Source organism: Crotalus tigris, unplaced genomic scaffold (assembly GCF_016545835.1).
Source record: "Crotalus tigris isolate CLP2741 ecotype Arizona unplaced genomic scaffold, ASM1654583v1 scf7180000017591.2836849, whole genome shotgun sequence".
NCBI classification, from domain to species: domain Eukaryota; kingdom Metazoa; phylum Chordata; class Lepidosauria; order Squamata; family Viperidae; genus Crotalus; species Crotalus tigris.
The window spans coordinates 589,657-610,890 of NW_024096497.1; the positions used below are offsets into that span (position 1 = coordinate 589,657).

Sequence of the window (21,234 nt, forward strand, 5' to 3'; positions counted from 1 at the left end):
ATGTCATTTTCTATTCACCAGCTAGGTCAAGGGTAGGCAACCTTGGTTCTTGTGAATTTCAACTCCCAGAATTCCTGAGCCAGCCATGCTGGCTCAGGAATTCTGGGAATTGAAGTCCATGAGTCATAAAAGAGCCAAGGTTGCCTACCCCTGAGCTAGTTAATATATTATACTAGGTCATAATATGGTTTGTTCACTTTTAGATTAGTTTATGTATGCACCCAGGCTTTGTATTTTGAAAAGCAAGATTTATGGCTTAGGGGTTATGTGATCACGACTTTTTGTGGTTTATTCAATGAACCAAATTAAGTGAACTAAGCTTAGTATAATATATAAACCCTTTCTTTTCCCAACTCCTATTCTAAAAGACCACCAACCTGCTCTGACTAGGGCAGACTGGAGAAGTTGCTTCTTAAATCTCTAAAATACTATCAAACCAACTTCCCTGCCAAAGTAAAATTATTGTTGCAAGAATTTAAGGATTGAAATAGTCAACACGGCTTTCTTTTTCAAAAGCAACAATGGAGTCTTCAACTGAAATCAAGCCCATGAGAAATGAAATGGTCTCCTAACCTACTTCATTCTGATCAACTTTGACCTATAATATTGGGTCTAGCTGCTGTAAACCATGGAGAAGAAAACCTAAATGTCCCTTCCTTATTGTTTTTGACAAGAAGATAGTGAAAGCAGATGAGCAGAAGAAGAAAAACAATCTGTTCCCTTTCAGTGATCAAATATATATGTTTCTTCAAGATATATATTTCTTAAAATGTACCTTGGTGCTTCCTGCAACTGAATAATCAGAGATGTAGAAGAGATAGCATATACTTTTGGGTAAAAGCATAAATTTTATTTCTGTAGCTATGCTTGGTTTCAGTTATTTTGTTCCATGATATTTACAGATCCTTCTTTCCTTTGCAAATATTTATTCCTTGTCTTCACATTATATTATACTGTTATGCTATTGCTACTACTACTCCTGTACATATAATACAGCTCTAGAGCTCTGTATTTATTTGCTACCTTCCAACATTTCATTGCAGACCTAATTTTTGTTCATTAAAAATCTTCCACCAATTATTTCAGGGCAGTTTTTCAGGTCTTGGTGGCTGAAGTCAGTGTAGAGTAAAGGTTAAGGTGTTGGAGTAGGATTGGGGAGATATAGATGCAAGTCCACCTTCAGCTTTTGAAGGTCATTTAGCGATTTGAAGTGTGTAATTATCTCTCAGCTCAAGTATCTCATAGTTGATAGTGGTGGCAGAACTGAAGGTGGGAAAGCTTGGATGACCATAGCTAAGCCTCCTGGAGAAAAAGAGGTTATAAGTTAAGAAAGAAAACAAAATTAAGTACTATCCTGTTGTGTCCTGAGCCTGCAAAGGCAGGCTCGGGACGTTGCAATGGTCCTGGGCAGTTGCAAGCTGCCCGGGACCAGACTAGCTGGTGCCGGCACTTGTGCGCATGTGCGAGGCGCGCCGCGCGCCAAAATGTTGTCTTTTGGATCAGGGATTGCTTTTAAGCGAGGCTGAGATGCTTGCGTGCCTCAGAGTCGTAACGGGGCTACAGAACAACAATAAAGAGGCTTCTGAAACCACGAGATGCTCCGTGACTTATTGCCATTAGCTGAGGACTCAACACTGGCAACGAGGATGGGATGCCTTACAATAAATTGAAGAAATTGTAAGCTTACCCTGGAATCCTGAAAGCAGCTAGGAAGACGGTGTTAAACTCAGCAATTGCCTGCCAATACAGCGTCGTTGGAGGTAAGCTGGCTGATAGACCCTTTCCGTACTACTGCAAAAATGGCAAAGATAGGAAGACTTTCTGAGTTTGATGTTACTCATCCAGAAAGATGGGAGTCTTATGTGGCCAGAGTAGAAAACTATTTCAGAATAAATCAAGTGAGAGAAGATGGCTTAAAGGCCGCCACCCTGCTGTGTGTTTGTGGTCAAGATGCATTTGAAATTGCTGAAAATTTAGCAGCCCCTTCACCTCTTGAATCTGTTACCTACACAGATTTAAAGAAATTACTAAAAGAACATTTTCAGCCCAAGTTGTCTGTTATTGCGTGGAGACATACTTTTGAACAGAGGGACCAACGGGCTGGTGAATCAGCTAAAGAGTACATTGCTGCATTGAGAAGAGCAGCTAAGCCTTGTGAATTTAAAGACATAGAAGAAAAGCTGAGAGACAGATTTCTATGTGGGCTGAGAAACAGAGACTTGCAGCAGAGACTTTTTGCTAAAGAAGACATATCGTTCCAAGATGCCTTGAGAGAGGTTACTGCAGAAGAGGCAGCAGGTGGGGCAATCAAGAATATGAGGCCTATCAGAAATACTCCAGAAGCTGTTTCCATGCACCATGAGGGAGTCCAGGAGAGCTCGGAAGAGGACCCTGATGAAGAGGTGGATCATCTCTACCCAACCAAAGAAAGGAAGCAGAAGGAAGGCAAAGAAAGGTCTTCAGCTGTACCCAAGTGCTTCGGGTGTGGTGGTCGCCACAAGAGGACCGACTGCAGGTTCTGTTCTGCAATGTGTAGAGCATGTGGGAAGCAAGGCCACATAGCATCTGTGTGTCTGGGCCGTCAGAAGGTACAACCCTGAGAAGAATTGCGCCTGAAAGGTACCAGGGTCCCCAGCCAAAACAGGATGAGTTTCTGTGCTTCACAAAGAAGCATCTATAGGACAGGCACACACAAGCCACCAAAAAAGAAACTGTCACTTAAGGTGAAGTTGCAAGGAGTTCCATTGGTCATGGAACTAGACATGGGGTCTGCACTTTCAATTATTTCCCTTCACACATTCAGAAAGATTTGTTCTAGTAGTGGGTTCCAGGCCAAGCTTAGGCCTTCTAATATAGTTCTAACAGACTTTCAAAACTCCAAAGTGTGTGTTAAAGGGGAGGCCACCCTTAACGTACAATATAAGGATTTTGAAGGTCCACTAGATGTGTTGGTAGTTGGGGGTTAGTGCACGAGTCTCATAGGACTCGATTGGTTTGAGGCCTTGGGAATACAAGTCACAGGGCTCAATAGCCTGCAAACAGTAGGTTTACAAGAAGTCTGCAAGGAGTTTGCAGATGTCTTCAGCCCATAGTTGGGCACATACAAGGGACCCCCAGTTTCTTTAAAATTAGATCCCACTGTCACTCCTATCAGAGTAAAAGCAAGGAGAGTACCTTTTGCTTTAAAAGGAAAAAATGATGCTGAATTGGACAAATTGATTCAGCAAGGAGTCTTAGAACCTGTTGACTCCAGTCCTTGGGAAACACCCATAGTTACGCCTCTTAAGGCTAATGGGGACATTCACATCTGTGCAGATTACAAATGCACTCTAAACAAGGCATTGCAACAGCATGCATACCCTGTACCTGTAGTCAGTCATATTCTGGCCTCCCTCAAGGGGGGGTGGGTTTTTGCAACGCTAGATTTGGTGCAGGCTTATCAACAGTTACCTGTTGATGAGCTGCTGCTGTAGCACAAACCATTGTGACACACAGAGGGGCATTCAAAATCAAAAGACTACAATTTGGAGTAAATGTGGCTCCTGGAATTTTCCAAAGCGTAATGGAAAATACCTTGAGGGGTATACCAGGGGTTTGCCCCTATTTTGCTGATGTCTTAATAGCTGGAGACTCCACTCAAAATTTAGCTGAGAGATTGAGGGCTGTTCTATTGCGGTTCCGGAAAACAGGCCTCAAGCTAAAAAAAGACAAGTGTAAAATTGGGGTGCCTTCTATAGACTTCCTGGGATTCAAAATAGATGCCAATGGGGTTCACCCTGCTGAGTCCAAATTAAAGGCTATCATGCAAGCACCTAGGCCTAAGTCCAAGGCTGAACTACAAGCTTTTCTGGGCCTCTTGAATTTCTATAATGCATTCATTCCTAACAAGGCTAATGTAGCTGAACCACTTCATAGGCTTCTGGACAAACAGGCAGTGTGGCAGTGGTCACAAGCACATGAAGCAAGCTTCAATGAGGTTAAGGCCTTACTCACATCCAACAATGTGCTTTCACATTTTAATGAAACTCTCCCTGTGTGCATCGCTTGTGATGCTTCTCCGTATGGGGTGGGAGCTGTACTTAGCCATCTGACACCTGATGGAACTCAGGTTCCTGTTGCATACTACTCCAGAACCTTGTCTTCTGCCGAGCGGAACTACGCTCAGATAGACAGGGAAGCCTTGTTGCAGGGATTAAAAAATTCCATGATTTTCTATATGGCAGACATTTCACGGTCTATACTGACCACAAGCCTTTGTTGGGGTTATTTACTACAAATAAGCAAACTCCCCATATCATATCCCCTAGGATGCTAAGATGGTCCATCTTTCTGTCAGCCTATGATTTTTCTTTAATATATAAACCTGGTAAGGAAATGGGCCATGCTGATGGCCTTAGTAGATTACCCTTACAAGAAGTGGAGGCTGACCCAGCCCCTGCCATCCACATTCTTTCCATTCAGACACTGCCTGAGTCACCCTTGAATGCCAGAGATGTGGCTGCTGAATCAGCCACGGATCTCACACTTTCTCGTGTCTTATCCTGGGTTTTGTCTGGATGGCCAGAGAGCTGCCCAGGCACTGAGTTTCAGAGTTTCTGGCTTAAGAAACATGAGTTATCCACATTTCAGGGTTGTCTGCTGTGGGGCAGCAGAGTTGTCATTCCTACATCAATGAGGTCTAGGGTCTTAGGTTCCCTTCACGAGGGTCATCCTGGCATTGTACGAATGAAGGCACTTGCACGCAGTCATTTGTGGTGGCCTGGGTTAGACAAGGAAATTGAGGCTAAGGTGCACACATGCCACCTTTGTTAGCGCTCACGCCCAGAAATGCCCCAGGCTCCTGTGCATAGATGGGAGGAAACACCGTCACCATGATCTAGGGTGCACATCGATTACGCTGGGCCCTTTCAGGGTCAATTCTTCTTGGTCCTGGTTGATAGCTATTCAAAGTGGCTTGAGGTTGTACCTGTCTCTTCAACCACCACTGCAAAGACGATTCAAGTACTGAGGGGGATTTTTGCTGCACAAGGGCTTCCGGATGTTTTGGTGTCTGACAATGGCCCTCAATTCACTTCTTCTGACTTCCAAGCTTTCTTACAGGCCAACATGATTCGTCATGCCACCTCTCTACCTTTCCACCCTTCCACCAACGGTATGGCTGAATGGATGGTCCGCATCACCAAGGATGCTTTAAAGAAACTGACCTATGGGGACTGGCACCACAAGTTGGCTGATTTTCTTCTTGCATACCGCACCATACCTTCAACTTCTACAGGGAAAAGCCCAGCTGAACTTCGCTGGGGGCGCAAACTGATTACTAAACTTGACTGGTTGCACCTGGACAGACTGCCTCCTAAGGTTACACAACCCAGGGCACCAAGGCAATTGCAAGTGGGTGCCCTGGTATGGACCTGTAACTACGGGCCAGGTCACTTGTGGGTTCCTGCTGTAGTATGCAAGGTTACAGGTCCCTTGTCATACAAGGTCTCGTTGGATGACGGTCATATCCTGCGGCGGCATATCGACCAGCTGCGTACAAGATTGGACTTACCCTCAGAGACTCCTGGTTCTTTTCCAGGGGGGAGGGGGACCTCTATGGGCAAAGGGATGGGTGTTGGCAGCAGCTAGGCACCAACAGAGAGGCCACAGATGGCCTATCCCAAGATTCCGAGAGTGTTCCGAACAGGAATTCGTGGGAACTAGCTAGCACACAGGTACCAGTGCCTACTGCAGCCAGGGAGTCACCCAGGGGGCATACTCATCATCCACTAACACCATTCAGCACTCCAGTCAGGGAGAATAACCGGGAGCATCCTAATAACTCAAACATTGCAAGAGAGCTGGCACACAATCAGTCTAGTTGGCCCAGCACTGCTACTGTTTCCAGAAGGAGGCATTCACACAGGGAGGTGGTCAGAGGGGCAAATCCCAATTCTGACATCTCCGGCATAGTTGAGGGGGCAACTGAGTTTTGGGGTAGTACTGAAACTCCAGACAGTCCTACTATGGAACTGGGGAGTGGAGGAAGGCAGCCTCACGATAGGTCCAGTACAGGCCTGGGAGGCTCTACAGAGTTGCCGAACAGTGACAGTCTTCTAGAGGTGCTAGAGAGTCTGCAACTAGGCAGGTCAACCAGGTTATGGAGAGAACAAAGCCCGGTGGGCAAGCAATCAGACCAGGCAAAGGGGCAGGGTCCATGGGGCATATCATATCATCCCCTGGGCAAAATGTAATTGGAGATTATCAGGGCCTAAGGAGATCACAGAGAGTTAAGAGATCTCCTAAGTACATTGAAGATTTTGTAACTCTGCTGGCAAAGCAGAAACAGTGAGAGGGTGCCTCTGTGGGAAATTGGAAATATGGGCACTGGGGAATTAATCTCCAGAACAATAGCCCGGTATCATTGGAGCAGGGGTTGGCACACCACGCTCGTCTTGAAGTCGCATGTAACTATTCATGTAGTTGTAGTCTTAGCCGGGGGGAAGGGGTGTTGTGTCCTGAGCCTGCAAAGGCAGGCTCGGGACGTTGCAACGGTCCCGGGCAGTTGCAAGCTGCCCGGGACCAGACTAGCTGGCGCTGGCACTCACGCACATGCGCGAAGCGCACAGTGCGCCAAAATGTTGCCTTTTGGCCCGGGGATTGCTTTTAAGAAGCTGAGAGGCTTGCGTGCCTCAGAGTTGTAATGGGGCTACAGAACAACAATAAAGAGGCTTCTGAAACCACGAGATGGTCCATGACTTATTGCCATTAGCTGAGGACTTAACACTCCAATTCCATTTTATAAGATCATCAAGCTGAAAGGAACATTTGAGATCAACCCTAGTTTGATAGCATTCTTTTGCTATTACACTGATCCAAACTGATGGCAATCTAGAGTCTCAGATGTAAATAAGAGAATCTGGCTTCCTCCATTGAATTTTCTTGTCAATAGATGGCTAGCAGGGTTGCAAATGGTAATCATGTGATCCTGTCTGACTGTCATACATACATTTTGGTTGCCAAGTGCTCAAAGTCTGATGGTATGACTGTGGGAATAATCATCAGAGCAAGGACCAGTCATGGGTCACTTTTTCAATGCCATTATCACTTTGAACAGTCACTAAACAAATGGTTCTAAATTGAGCACTATCAGTATGATTTATCAATATTTTGCTGTTTTGTTCTCACACTTTCCTCTTTATTAAAACAGCCTGCAGTTTTATGCTGCTGAAAGGTATCATATTTTAGAATGTTGCTGTTATATTTTATTTAAATTGAATTTCTGTTTTCAATATATTTCTAATTTTTATGTTGTATATCATATTGGGAATTCCTTGGAAGGCCAGAAATCAACAAAACTAAAGTACAAAAATTAAATGTGAAGCAGTTTTCACTATTCTATGTCACGTAAATTCTAAGTAACAGCAGGGGTTACTTAGGTCTGCAACTTGAGTATTCCTTTTATAATTACAATGCAAAAGCTGACTATTGGTCTTTTATCCTTGTCTCACCCAAGGGAATGCCCGTAAGACAAGAAAGTACTTGTATCTTTGCTTGGAAACATCTGTTCAAATTCTTTCCAAGTGCAGCCAAGTTTTTCCCCTGTCCAATCCAACTCTAAAAAATATCCAGTATGCTTGCAGTGCACATTTTAAGTTGTGGAAATGTTATTCAAACAGCAATCATAAGGGAGGAAATCACTTCCATGGGGCTTGAAGTACAGTGTCAGCAAAAGAAAACATCCTTTATCACCAGCAGCACAATGGTATAAGCATGTAGCATACATTTAAACTGCTTTATGATGGGACATACTTGCAATGATGAACATTTGTGTTGGTTGGCCATGAAAGACACACATTTTAAAACAGACACATGTTTTGATTTATAGAGAAGAATAGGATCATAAGCTCAGTGCATGTACTGTATTGAAAAGCACACAACCCACTCATTCCAAACCAAACACAAGAAAAATTGGGCAATGAAGGATGTTACTTTAAGACTAGGTTATGAATTCATTGTCCGAACAGCTAAACTTCCTGCTTATGCTAATAGGTTGGGGGGGGGGAGGTTAAACCTCTGGCAGATTTGTGTTTATGCCAGCCCTCTAGTGCCATACAGACTTCAGCTGCCATCAACTCTTATCAGGATAACCAGTGACATCCTATATATCTGAAAGTCACAAATGTCATGCTGAAAATAGACACAGCAGTTGCAACAAATGTTGTTGCCCAGCCTGATGTTAATAGTGATCACCTGAACTTTACTCCAACACAGGTAACTGAAGAGCATCTTCTACCATGATGCCAACCTCACTCAGCAGATGCAAGACAGACTGTTTTTCATTTGCTAGAATCTGCATGCTCAATTTAGTTGTTTCATTTGCTTAATGGTAGGACTGGCCCTGAATACTAGTGAACTCTGATCACAACATGTCATTGTTATGGTCTTTGGGAAAACTTCATAAAATGATGAATCTGAACAGATATTTTGCACAAAAATAACATAGTTTGAACTGATTTAATTTGAATTCTGCATGATTTCCCCCTTCTTTCCTTAATCTCTTTGTATTTCTTTTTAAAAGTTCACTTAATTCCTTTTGAATTTAGAAAATTAGCTTCCATGTTGACTTTGGACAGGCACATCAAAAGTATTATTTTTCTTGGAGCTAGAACAAAAGGAGAAGTCCCTTAGTGGAATGTCTGAGAACTCCCCAGAGACAGACTGGTCTTGTGGTATGTGATAAGGATGGTAGTAGTACTCTCTGTGTGTAAGTTCAGCTTGACTGAGGATTGTCTATCATAATTATCTTTATTAGGAAAACTATATAGAGATATAAATTTTATCACAAGATATATAGTTGTTCCAGAAAACAGTTCGCTTCCCACTCCGCCTGACAGTTCATGGAAATCCATCACCTGATTTTTTTTATGGCTTTCACAGGTGAGCCTTGCACTGCTCCATCCTTTCAGAAAGCTTAATGTTCCTAGGGCTCTCCACGGGAAGTTCTCTCAGAAAAATACAGTATATCCTGCTACGGGATATAGGTAGATTAGAGAAACTGTTTTAGTTGTTTTAGTATGGAAAGGGTTCTAGATCCATTAATGAGGCCAGTTCAGGACTCCTCAAGCTGTACTAATACCACTTTACAATGCCTTGGTAAGGCCACACTTGGAATACTGCATCCAGTTTGGGTCACCACAATGTAAAAAAGATGTTGAGACTCTAGAAAGAGTACAGAGAAGAGCAACAAAGATGATTAGGGGACTGGAGACCAAAGCATATAAAGAAAGGCTGCTAGAATTGGGTATGTCTAGTTTAATGAAGAGAGGGACGAGGGAAGACATGATAGCAGTGTTCCAATATTTCAGGGGCTGACATAAAGAAGAGGGAGTCAAGCTATTTTCCAAAGCGCCTGAAGGCAGGACAAGAAGCAACGGATGGAAACTAATCAAGGAGAGAAGCAGCCTAGAACTAAGGAGAAACTTCCTGACAATTAACCAGTGGAACAACCTGCTTCCAGAAGTGGTGAATGCTCCAACACTGGAAGTTTTTAAGAAGAGACTGGACAGCCATTTGTCCAAAATGGTATAGGGTTTCCTGCCTGAGCAGGGGGTTGGACTAGATGACCTCCAAGGTCCCTTCCAACTTATTATTATTATTATCGATCATCGCACAGTCAGCCAGATGTTCAGACTGGATTTGGCATTTTGTCTACCTATCGAGTCCTTACCCAGGACCTGGGATAGGCAGATGTGGATGTTTGATGGTATTACAGATATCGTCGCAGGATGGAAGCAGTTCCTAATAAGGCCGCCTTTTGCAATTGACTAATAGCGAATTTGTCAATGCCAATGGTGTTCAAGTGGTGCTCCAGTTGTTTTGGGATTGCACCCAAGGAGCCTATGACTATTGGTACTACCCTTGCTTGCTTTTGCCACAGTCTTTCTATTTCTATTTGTAGGTCTTTGTATTTTGTTATCTTCTCCAGTTCTTTCTCTTCTATTCTGCTATCTCCAGGCACTGCCACGTCCACTATCCAGACTTTTTTGTCTTTCTTATCGACAATTGTTAAGTCTGGGGTGTTATGTTGCAGGTGCTTGTCTGTTTGAATTCTGAAGTCCCAGAGCAGTTTAATTTTATCATTTTCTATGACTTTCTCTATTTTATGATCCCACCAGTTTTTGCTTACAGGCAAATGATATTTTTTGCAGATCTTCCAATGCACCATTGTTGCTACTTTGTCATGCCGCTGCTTGTAATCAGTCTGTGCAATCTTCTTGCAACAGCTTACCAAGTGGTCCACTGTTTCTTCAGCTTCTTTGCATAGGCGGCACTTACTGTCTGTTGCTGTCTTCTCAATTTTGACTTTGTATGCATTTGTCCTTAAGGCTTGGTCTTGTGCAGCCAGAATTAGTCCCTCGGTCTCTTTCTTCAATTTTCCTGCTCTTAGCCATTGCCAGGTTTTATTATTATCTGCTTTCCCAGCTATTTTTTTCATGTATTGGCCATGTAGTGCTTTGTCTTCCCATGCCTCTATTCTGTTCTTCATTTGGTCTTTCTTGTAGGCCAGTTTGGTCTCTCCAGTAGTTAGTAAGCCTTCCTGATATACTAATTTCAGTGCATCTTCATCATTGTTCTTCAGATATTCTTCCAAAGCCATTTTTTCTTCTTCAACCATCTGATGTACTTGTAGCATTCCACGCCCACCTATTTGCCTTGGTAGATAAAGTCTATCAATGTCACTGCGTGGATGAAGGGCATGATTCATTGTCATTATTTTTCTGGTCTGCCTATCCATTGCTTTTAGTTCTGCTTGAGTCCAGTCCACTATTCCAGCTGTGTACCTAATGACTGGGATTGCCCAAGTGTTGATTGCCTTTATGGTATTTCCTCCATTGAGTTTGGATTTTAAGATCTTCTTCACTCTCTTCATGTATTCACCTCTAATCTTTTTCTTGACTTCAGTGTGCTTGATGTTGTCAGCTTGAAGGATACCCAAGTATTTGTAGTACTCTTCCTCATCCAGACTCTTAATGTTATTTTCGTGGGGCATCTTGATTCCTTCAGTTTTCACTACTTTTCCTTGTTTGATAGTAAGTGTGGCACATTTGTCCAAGCCAAACTCCATAACAATATCTTGGCTATATATACGGACAGTGTTGAGCAGCGATTCTATTTCAGATGATGTTTTTCCATACAGCTTCAGGTCATCCATATAAAGGAGATGGGATAGTCTGGCAGATGTTTTTGATGTTTGATAGCCATGTCCTGAGTTATTCAGTATTGTTGACAGAGGAAACAGTGCAATAACAAATAGTAATGGTGATAATGAATCTCCTTGAAATATTCCTCTCTTGATATTAACCTCTCCCAGCCTCTCACCATTGATCTGCAACTGTGTCTTCCATTGTGCCATCGATCTTTGCACAAATTTTCTGATGTTTCTACTGACTCCTGTTATTTCTAGGCACTTTTTTTTATTGAAAATTTTTCAAATTTTACAAGACAAATCCCCTCCCCAACCCCCCCCAGCCTCCCGTACCCTCCCCCAACTCCCCAAACCTCCCTAACCCTCCCCTGGACCTCCCAGAGTTGATTACGGGCTTATCCAAAATATTTCAAAAAAAAAAAGAAAAAAAGAAAAAACTTAAAACACATGTAAAACTTAAAACACATATAAATCCTAAACAAATCTTAATATTCTAAATTGAATAGATTATCTCTAAAAAGTAATAATCATTAAACACATTATAATATACTCTGAACATCTTCTAATCATGCTTATAATATTATCCACCATTCTATATAAATTCCTCCCAAAACACAATTTTAAGCACTACTTTCTTTGAACATCTATAACTATAATATAAAATCTAATATAAATCATAAACAAATCTAAATACATTTAGTTAAACGAGTTATACTCCCTCCAAAACACAAATTTAAACATAAACACAAATTTAAACATTACTTAAAACTTTAAACATTAGAATCCCCTTATACACATTTAATCAAATTCCATCTTAAAAATAGTAATAATAATAATTAGAAAAAAAAAATAAACCCAGACACTAAACACATTATAGTATACTCCAAACCTTCTAATATCATGCTAATATTATTATCATTTTTATAAACTCCCCCAAAATACAAATTTAAACATTACTTAAAACTTAAAAAAATCGCTTATACACATTTAAATCTTTATCAATAAGAAATTCCATCCACAATAAACACATTAAACATTTAAATCTTCACCAATAACAAATTCCATCCACAAAAAAAACACAATCCTTATCAGTCTCAATTATCCATTTTCATTCTCCATCCATTATCATACTGATATTATTATTATCAATCTCGATTGTCCATTTTCATTCTCCATCCTTATCATTCTCTAATTTTGAATATTCGTCTTTAACCTTATCAAACTCAAGAGAAGTGCTTTGAGATCTGGCTTTAAAGATTGCTCCAAAATTTCTGGATCTCCCAACACCTCAGAAGCCAATACATGTGGGGATTCCTTAAACTCCTTATTCTGTTGGTCTTTTTCTTTACAATTATATGTTGCACGAATTGTCCTCTGCCCCTTCCTCTCAACTTGTTGAAGCTCCTCAAGCTGAGATTTCCCATTTTTCATTTCAGACAACAAGTCCATCCTTGAAGATTGCTCCAAAGGCTTTATAAGTCTTGCTTCTCCCACAGATTCAGAAACCACTAGATGTGAAACTTCCTTAATCTTCTTCTGTTGTTGCTTTTCTTTACAGTTATGTGCTACACAAGTTATCTTCTGCTCCTCAATCTGAACGTGTTGAGATCTCTCAGGCAAAGGTTCCCCAATTTTAGGGTCTTCAAACTGTAATTCTACATTCTTTTCTTCCAAGGTTTTAAACTTAATAGATGACGATGAACATACCCCCAAGACCGAAGTATAAAAATCTTTTGCTTGAGAAGCAGTATTAAGTCTATAAGATATCCCCAGGTAGCTCACCACCATTCCAATCGGAACATCCCATCTGAACGAAATTCGTCTCTTTTTAAGTTCATTTGCTAAAAAAGCAAACTCCTTTCTTCTTCTTAAAATTTTAGATGGGATCTCCTTTAAAATTATAACATCTTGTGAAGCAATTTGAAATCTCTTCTTATAAAAAGCTTGTATAATTTCATTGCGTAGAGATCTTTTCCCAAAGTAAATTACCACATCTCTTGGCAAATTCTTTTGCACTGCCACCACAGAATTAACTCGAAATAATTTTTCAGTTTCACTAAGTATTTCCTTTTTTTCTTTATTCAAAATCACAGCAAAGTCCTTTGCAACCATCTCTTTCAGATCTCCTTGCAAGGACTCTCCCAAGCCTCTAATTCTTAAGGCATATTCCATTTGTCCATATTGAAGCATAAGAATCTCATTTTCCATTTCTTTTTCCATACTTTCAATTTTTCCCTCCATTAATTCCACTTTTTCAACTACTTCTTCCACACGGGAATTCAACTTTTCAATAACAGAAGCAACTCCTTTTAAAGCCAAAACTATGTCTTGCCTCAAAATATTGTTATTTTCCTCTAAAATCTTTTTCATTTCTGCCCTAATTTGAATTGTAACATTTCCCATCATGTCTTGCAAATCCTTCACAATTGCTGGTTGGACCACAGAAGAGGGTGAAACTATTGATTTAGGAACTGTAAAAGTCCCTGGACGCTTTGGAGCCATCTTAAAAAAAAAAACAAAAAAAAAACTTTACTCCTTCTTGAGAATTACAAAAATTCCTTCAAAAAAATCATAACTCCCTCAAAAGAAAATCTTTATAATGATAAAAAAAGGGAGTTAGAAAAGAAGAAAAAAGAAAAAAGGAATTAAAATATCCGTTCCAATCATTAAAAAGAAAAAAAAAAGGGGGGGGGGAGAAAAACACCAAAAAGCCTGCCTTTTAAAAGTACAAAAGACAAAGCAAAAAAGTCAAACAAAAACAATAATGTTTAAAAAGTTAAACAACAAAAATAATAATGCTTCTAAGATCCATCCAATCATTAAAAAGAAAAGAAAAGAGAAAGTAAAAGAAGCCGATCGCCATTCTAGCTTCCCAGAAAAAAAACGCTAGAAAGTCTGCAATCGCCATTTTACTTTCCCTTTCAGCACAAAGTAAAAAGTAAAAGGAGAGAATATAAACATGAAAATAAACCTTTAAACTTAAAATACATATAAAATCAAAGAAAGGAAAAAGTAAATCCTCTAATCAACTCTGTTCGCTTCTAAAAAAAACTCACCAGGTCCCTTTAAGCGCGGAGGTGATTGCAACGGCTTGTTTTGTCCCTAGGGACAAAAGCAGCTGGGAAGCGGAGACAGTCTGAACTCCGTGGGAGCACTCTGTCACCCCCCAAAAAAAGAAATTGGGGCTACATAAGAGGCTCTACCACTATTCAGACAACCCTCTTCCCCCCCCTTTGCCCGGGAGGGGGATTTTGAACCGCTGAACAGCTGTTGTACGCTGTTCATAGCGATTCATTACACTTACCCAGGAGGACGGCTAGAAAGTAGCCGCCATCGCCGCGCAAATCCACCGGAAGTCCATTTCTAGGCACTTTATTATCCAATCATGTGGCAGAGAGTCAAATGCCTTTTTGTAGTCAATCCATGCCACATTCAGGTTGGTCTTCCTTCTCTTGCAGTTTTCCAAGATCATTTTGTCTCTTAGGAGTTGATCTTTTGTTCCTCTGCTATTGGGGCGGTTTCCTTTCTGCTCAGGTGGAAAGAGATTGTTTTCAACTAGATGCTGTTGTACTGCATCAGCTACCACACCAGTTAGTAATGTGAAAGTTGTTGGTAAGCAGGTAATTGGCCTGTAGTTGCCTGGTGTTGCCCCTTTTGCTGGATTTTTTCATTATTAGGTAGGTTTTCCCAGTTGTTAGCCACTTTTCAATTTCTCCTCCTTGTAGTATATTGTTGAATTGCTTGGCAATGAGTGGGTGTATAACAGTTAGATGTTTCAACCAAAACCCATGCAGTTCATCTTCACCTTGTGCTGACCAATTTTTGATTTTCCTTGCTCTTTTTTCTACCATTTTTGTTGTTATTACTAGTTCTTTCATTTCAACTTCTGTTTTATTTGCATCCACCTCTTTTAACCAAGCCGCATCCTTGTTGTATTTATTTGGGTTATCCCATATCTGCTTCAAGAACTGCACTGTTTCTTCCTTGTCAGGTACTGACTGATTCCTTGCAGTTTCTCCATTGATGGATTGGTAGAAATGTTTCTGATTGGATTGAAATTGGAGGTTCTGCCTATAGTTTGCAATTCGAGCTTCATATCTACTGATTTTTCTGGCTATAGCTGTTATTTGTTGCTTTATTATTTCCAGTGCTTCCTTGATCTTCCTTGTTTCTAAGTGGTATTTCTTGATTAGGTATTCTTTGGTCTTCTTGTTCTTCAGCTTCTTTTCTTTCATCTGTTCGAGCTTGCTTGCATGTGATCTTAACTTGCTGATCTTATTTTCTAGTCTAACTTTCCATTTTTCTGGTGCACTGTTTGTTTGTTTTTCTTCTTTGTTGATTTTGCATCCCAGGTATTCTGTTATAACTGCAGCTGTGCTGTACATTAGTTGGTTTGTTTCTTGCAGTGAATTTGTGCTTATACTTGATATTGCAATATTTGCATCTTTTAATGCTTGTGCTAGCTGTTTCTTTGGAACAAGCTTCAATGCAGGTAGCCTTATTCTGTTGTTTTTGTGTTGTTCTAGATGCTCAGTTATTCTTTGTTTCAATTCTTTTATTTCTTTAGTTAGAGGGTTTTGTTCTTCCTGAGATAGAGGTGCCTGGTTTCCAAATGAGAACAGTTGTATATCTCTATTGGATTCCTTCACTGCCAACTCCCCCTGGTTTGCCTTTACGTTCTGAATTACTTCTGGTAAGGCTTTGATTTCTTTGCCCTGGGTAAACCTTTGCAGTTCGTCCAATTCTGTTTCTGTGAATACTTTATTTCGTGTTATAAATCGGCGTTGATCTGCTAGTCTCTGTTCTGTTATTTCTGATTCTGGATGTTGTTCTTTCCAGTACTGGTGCATTCGTTTTAGATATCCTCGTCTTGTTGGACTTGATCTGTAGTAACAGATCATTATTTCTTTGTTTTCCATCACTGTGTATCTGCGACGGGTAAACATCTTTTCTTCCAGTAGTTCTGCAGCTGCTGGCCCGGGTTGCTCAGCCAACAGTCCTGAGTCCTGTAACCCATTTTTCACCAGATATCCAGGAACTCCAATATCTAGCACGGACCTTGTTAACCCGGGCGACATCCAAGCTGGTATGGCATTCTGCAATTTACATCTCACCATATTTTTTATGGGAGAGACATTCTTTGTCTGACTCCTCTGATGAGACCTGTCCAGTATGGTTGAACCTCTGGCATAGCTCTCATCTTCCTCAGAGTACACAAGTTATTATTATTATTATTATTATTATTATTATTATTATTATTATTATTATTATTATTACTTTCTAGCTGAGAATTGAGAATTTAACAACTTATACTTCAATATATCTGAAGGGTGCCAGGTTGAATAAGTTTGGGGTAACTCACAAGCAGGATCAGTTGGGTTGACCTCCAAGAAAAGCCCAATTTGAAAACACTCCAAATGAGAAGACAGCAGAACGAGGAAGAAACAGAGAGTTTGAATTTGTGATAGTACCTTTGGGTGGTAAATCACCTTAAGCCCAGCATCACATTGTACTTGCAGTAAAGAGCCAAGAGGTGGAATTCTTGCTGATCATGTGCTCCAGCTTTTCAGCCTGCCAAAAGAAACAACAAACTTTTCTTACATAAATGGTGCAGCTTTCTGCATAATTTGAGTCCATGCCATTGGAATAATTATTTATTTTTTTACATGGATGCTCCTCAGTCTGAATGGTTAGTGATTTTCACAGCTGGGAAGCCATAAATGGTTAGCTTGCTTTACCTAGTTTGTTTAGTTTGCATCTACAAGAAATATGTTTCCAGGTAGGCCATAATATAGACTTGTTTTACCCCAGAGATCTGTTTGGCAATCAGGGACAATTTTAAGATTTACCAAAGCTGATATTAAGAGCAGTAGAACCACCCCCCCAAAAGCATTCATTTTGCACATATTTACTAATATATTTATTTCCAATTATGTGTTCAAGTAAAGGCATCAGATTGTAAACAAGACATGGCATTTATGTTGGCTGCATAATGTTGTGTTTGGTTGATATAATTTTACACATGTCCTTGACTATAAATTTGGGAAGAATTAAATAAGCAGTCTGCAATTTTGTTCAGGGAGGGCTAATTCTACTACAACATTTAAACTATAAATTAGCCTGCAGGACAGTATCTAGACAATATCTAGACCAACGGTTCTCAACCTGTGGGTCGCGACCCCATTTGGGGTTGAACGACCATTTAACGGGGGTCGCCAAACAACGCAGTCCGCCATTTTTTTCCCTTTTTCCTTAGCTGTGCTACTCCCTTTTATTCTATTGGCTTTTGAAAGCCAATAGAATCGACTCTCTTGAATAGAGTCTAATTCTATTGGCTTTCCAAAGCCAATAGGAATTGTCCAGGCTGTCTCTGCCCTGCTGAGCCCGCCAAAAGTCCCATTCTGCAAACGGCGCTGCAAGTTGTCTGCAGCGAAGGCGAGCTGTCTGGAAGTTTCCACCCCTCCCTGCTGAGCAACTACTAAAAATGTAAGTAAAAGAGGGCCAGGGGTGGGAGGTGGGAGGCCGGCGGGCGCAGGGAGGGTTGCTGGCATGTGTGGGGCCCAGCGGGTGCCTTACCTCCCTTGGGCTGGGCCAGCTGGTGGCCCTTGCCAGCTACGCCTCGGCCGGCGCAGGGGGCGGCACCACGCATGTGCGGTGCTCCCAGGCAGGGAAAGTCCTTGACTTATGACCGGTTGGGTAGTCCTCGACTTACGACCGGTTGGGTAGTCCTCGATTTACGACCGGTTGGGGGGTCGCGGCATTAAAAAGGTTGAGAACCACTGATCTAGACACAGAAAGGAGTTCACATACCGTAATGCAAATGCTCCTTTGATTTTGCTCTATGTAGTTGGTACCAGCACAACAATTAGATGGAGATTCATAATCACCTCATTTACAAGATTCAGTCTTGTTGTGTGCTCTATTTTGTGGCATACCTTATTTCAAAAGATAAAACTCAGTCCATAGAAATGAGATGGGAAGAATGGACTAAAGAAAGTGGCTTTGTAAGTTTAGAAATAAGTCATTTCAGCTTTCTTCCAAACTTTTTCTACATAGTAAATTATAAGGAATAAAATATCCTTATACAAAAAAGAATCAAGATGGGTCAGTTCTGAATTTCTTTCTCATTCCCTCTTCCCTTTTAGCCTAAAGGTGTTGAATACCTTCTTCAAGGCCATTTTCATAATTGTCTCAATACTGGACATAGCCAGCTTCATAGTGGTATAATTTTCTATTCAAGGATGATAAGGTAGGCATCTTTCCAGGCCTTTGAAATGCCTGTACATGTTAAGATTGCTCAATTGCAGCCTTCCTTTTTGAAGCTGCATTATATTCCTGGACAAAGGTGGCATGATGTTCAAACATGGGACCAACAATTACACAATGCATTCTTTTAACTTCTACATTTTTTTCTTTTTTTCCTGGTCCCCACATGGTGTCAAATCTTATCATACCTGGGAAGTAGTTGATCACTTTATAAATCCTTATAAATGAATGTGTAATAAATGCCTGTTTCTCCTAATGCAGTAACTCAGAATATTGACATCTTCTTTGTATGCTTGATATTACCAGACATATTGATCCTAATTATGTCCCCATTAGAATTCTCCAACAAAAGACAAAATGCCATTCTGTGGACCATAGAACCATAGACCAGATTGGCATTACTTGAGTCTAACCAACAGTGGCCCACATTGAGGGAGAGATATTGAGTGCTACTGTACCTTAAGAGAAACTACAGATCTTTCTGTTCCTCTCTCCCACCACCATCCATACTTTTCAGCTCCTCCTCTGAACTTGCATATTAAAGGTTTCCATATACTAAATCAGTGGTGAACCTATGGTATGTGTGCCAGAGGCGGCACTCAGAGCCCTCTCTGTGGGCATGCTGTCGCCCAGCAGAGTTTGCCAAAGTTTGGAAGTGACAGGGCAGGAAGTGAGTGAGCAAGCGGTGTTGGCCCCCCAGGATGCCCTGGAGATGGCGAGGAACTGGCCCCTGCCACCCTGACCCTGGTCCCGCCCAACCCACACGCACAGGAGATGGTGAGTGCACAGGGCCCAACAGGATCCGGCAGCAGGGCTGCATAGCCCACTGTGAATACCGGGCCAGCCCTCCAGCAGCAGCATACATGGAGTTGGGGGAACACAGGATGTGGACTGCTAGACACGCCTACTCCCTTTCCATCACTTTTTGGTTGGAGAGCTGGTCACCACTGATCATCTCGTCAGCCCCCTTGAGGGTCTTGCCCTTGGCCTGCAGGTAGAGCGCATTCCCCTCACACACTTTGGTATCTACAATGGCTCCCAGTTGCTTGCACAGGTCCATTAGGCCACTGCCCAGAGCTGCAGGCTTGCCCAGCATGAAGGAGGCAAAGCGGTCAGCTAGGAAGCCCTATGTAGAGATGGTAGAGCTCGCCCAGCAGGCAAAAGGCTATTCTGAGCGGGGAAAGCCAGATCCCCAGCATCATGGCTGCCCAGGCCCAGCAGAGATGGGGAGGAGGCATGCAATCCTGGCTTAGTCTGGGTGTCCATGGCGCCGATTGAGAGTTGGATTTTCCCACTTGGGGTGGCCTTTGGCTTGCTGACCATGGGCGTGCTCTACCACCTCTACTTAAGCTTGCTAGCCAGCCATTTTGCCTACTTTGTGCTGGGCAGGCCAGGCACTCCAGGCGGTGGTGGCAGTTTAATGGACCTGTGCAAGCTGCTGGCAGTGCAGCCCGAGGTGGGCCAAGGTGCGTTGGGTGCATGAGGGGAACAGGCTCCATGGGCGGGCCAAGGACAAGATCTGCGAGAAGGCCAAGGAGATGACCAACTACAAGCAAAAACAGATGGGATGGAGTAGGTGCTTCCGGTGGTCTGCATCATGCACCTCCCCCTCCTCTACTCCTCCTGATGCTGGAGGGCTGTCCTGGTTTTGGCAGCACGCTGCAAAACCCCAGAGTGCACCGGTCAAGGGGCCGGCAGGCTGTGGCTGCTGATGGACACAGTCACCCCCCATGCGCTCGCTAGTCTCTATGTGTGGGAGCCGATGGTATCAGGCAGAAGACATCCTGGTCCCTGCATCACTTTGCCTTGCCCTGCCTCACCTCACCTTGCCCCCTGCCTCACCTCACCTCACCCCACAGGCGAGCCTCATGCCCACCGCCCCACCCACCAGAGACTCTCTGAATCTCTCCCAACCCTGCCAGGCCCCCAGAGGTGTCCACTCCATGAGCAACATTGAGGTGGCCACACCCACCCCGACCATGCTCACCTAGTCTGCCGTGACCACCACAGCCACGCCCACCCAGTGGGCCACCCCCCCCCACTCCCTCTAATGCAGCCTTGGCACTTTGCGATAAAAAGTGGGTTTTGGACTGCAGTTTGGGCACTCGGTCTCTAAAAGATTCGCCATCACTATTCTAAATTATTAGCATACCACTTGGTCTTGGTTGAGCATGCATGTAAATGCACATTGATTTAATGAAAAGATGCCATAGAAAGTACAATTTGAATAAATCTACAGAATCTAGTAGTTTACCCAAGATGGTGAGAGCAATGATATTAGTGAGTTGCGCAGCAAGTGTCCACGTGAAGTCAGAGATACTGACATGAACTTGTAGTTTTATATAAATAAATATATTTTATATTTGTAATTACATCAAAAAGATAGTCAGGCAAAAAGGAGCATCATGAGGTTAAAACACAGCACACAGGGCACAGAAAAGAAAAAAAGGGGGGGGAGGAAAACTCCCTCTCCACAGACACAGCAACCAATCACAGATCAGATTACCTCACACACTCTCCAACCAATCAACTACAATTGTGTGTTCTGGCTCATTATACAACCCCATTGTTCCAGCTAATAAATTTAAATATCTAAACAAATGATGTGCTGTCACACTACAAACCTAGGTCCTTTTGTGCATGTATCATTTTAGACATAAAAAGAGGAGGAGCTTGTGAAATAACTCTAATCACTTATGTATGGTGCAGTGGTTAGAATGCAGTATTGCAGGCTACTTCTCCTGACTGCCAATTTCCAGCAGTTCAGCTGTTCGATTCTG

General features: G+C 42.1%; 1 protein-coding gene across 1 annotated transcript in view; it reads right to left on the reverse strand.

The window, feature by feature from the left end:
* Positions 1 to 16,732: 16,732 nt before the first annotated feature.
* The window catches only part of JCAD (junctional cadherin 5 associated), a 147,247-nt gene continuing 142,745 nt past the window's right edge, over positions 16,733 to 21,234 (reverse strand). The window contains exon 4 of the mRNA XM_039363780.1: positions 16,733 to 16,759. Within this exon, the coding sequence (XP_039219714.1) occupies positions 16,755 to 16,759 (5 nt within the window). The 3' untranslated portion in view covers positions 16,733 to 16,754. The remainder of the gene's footprint in view (positions 16,760 to 21,234) is intronic.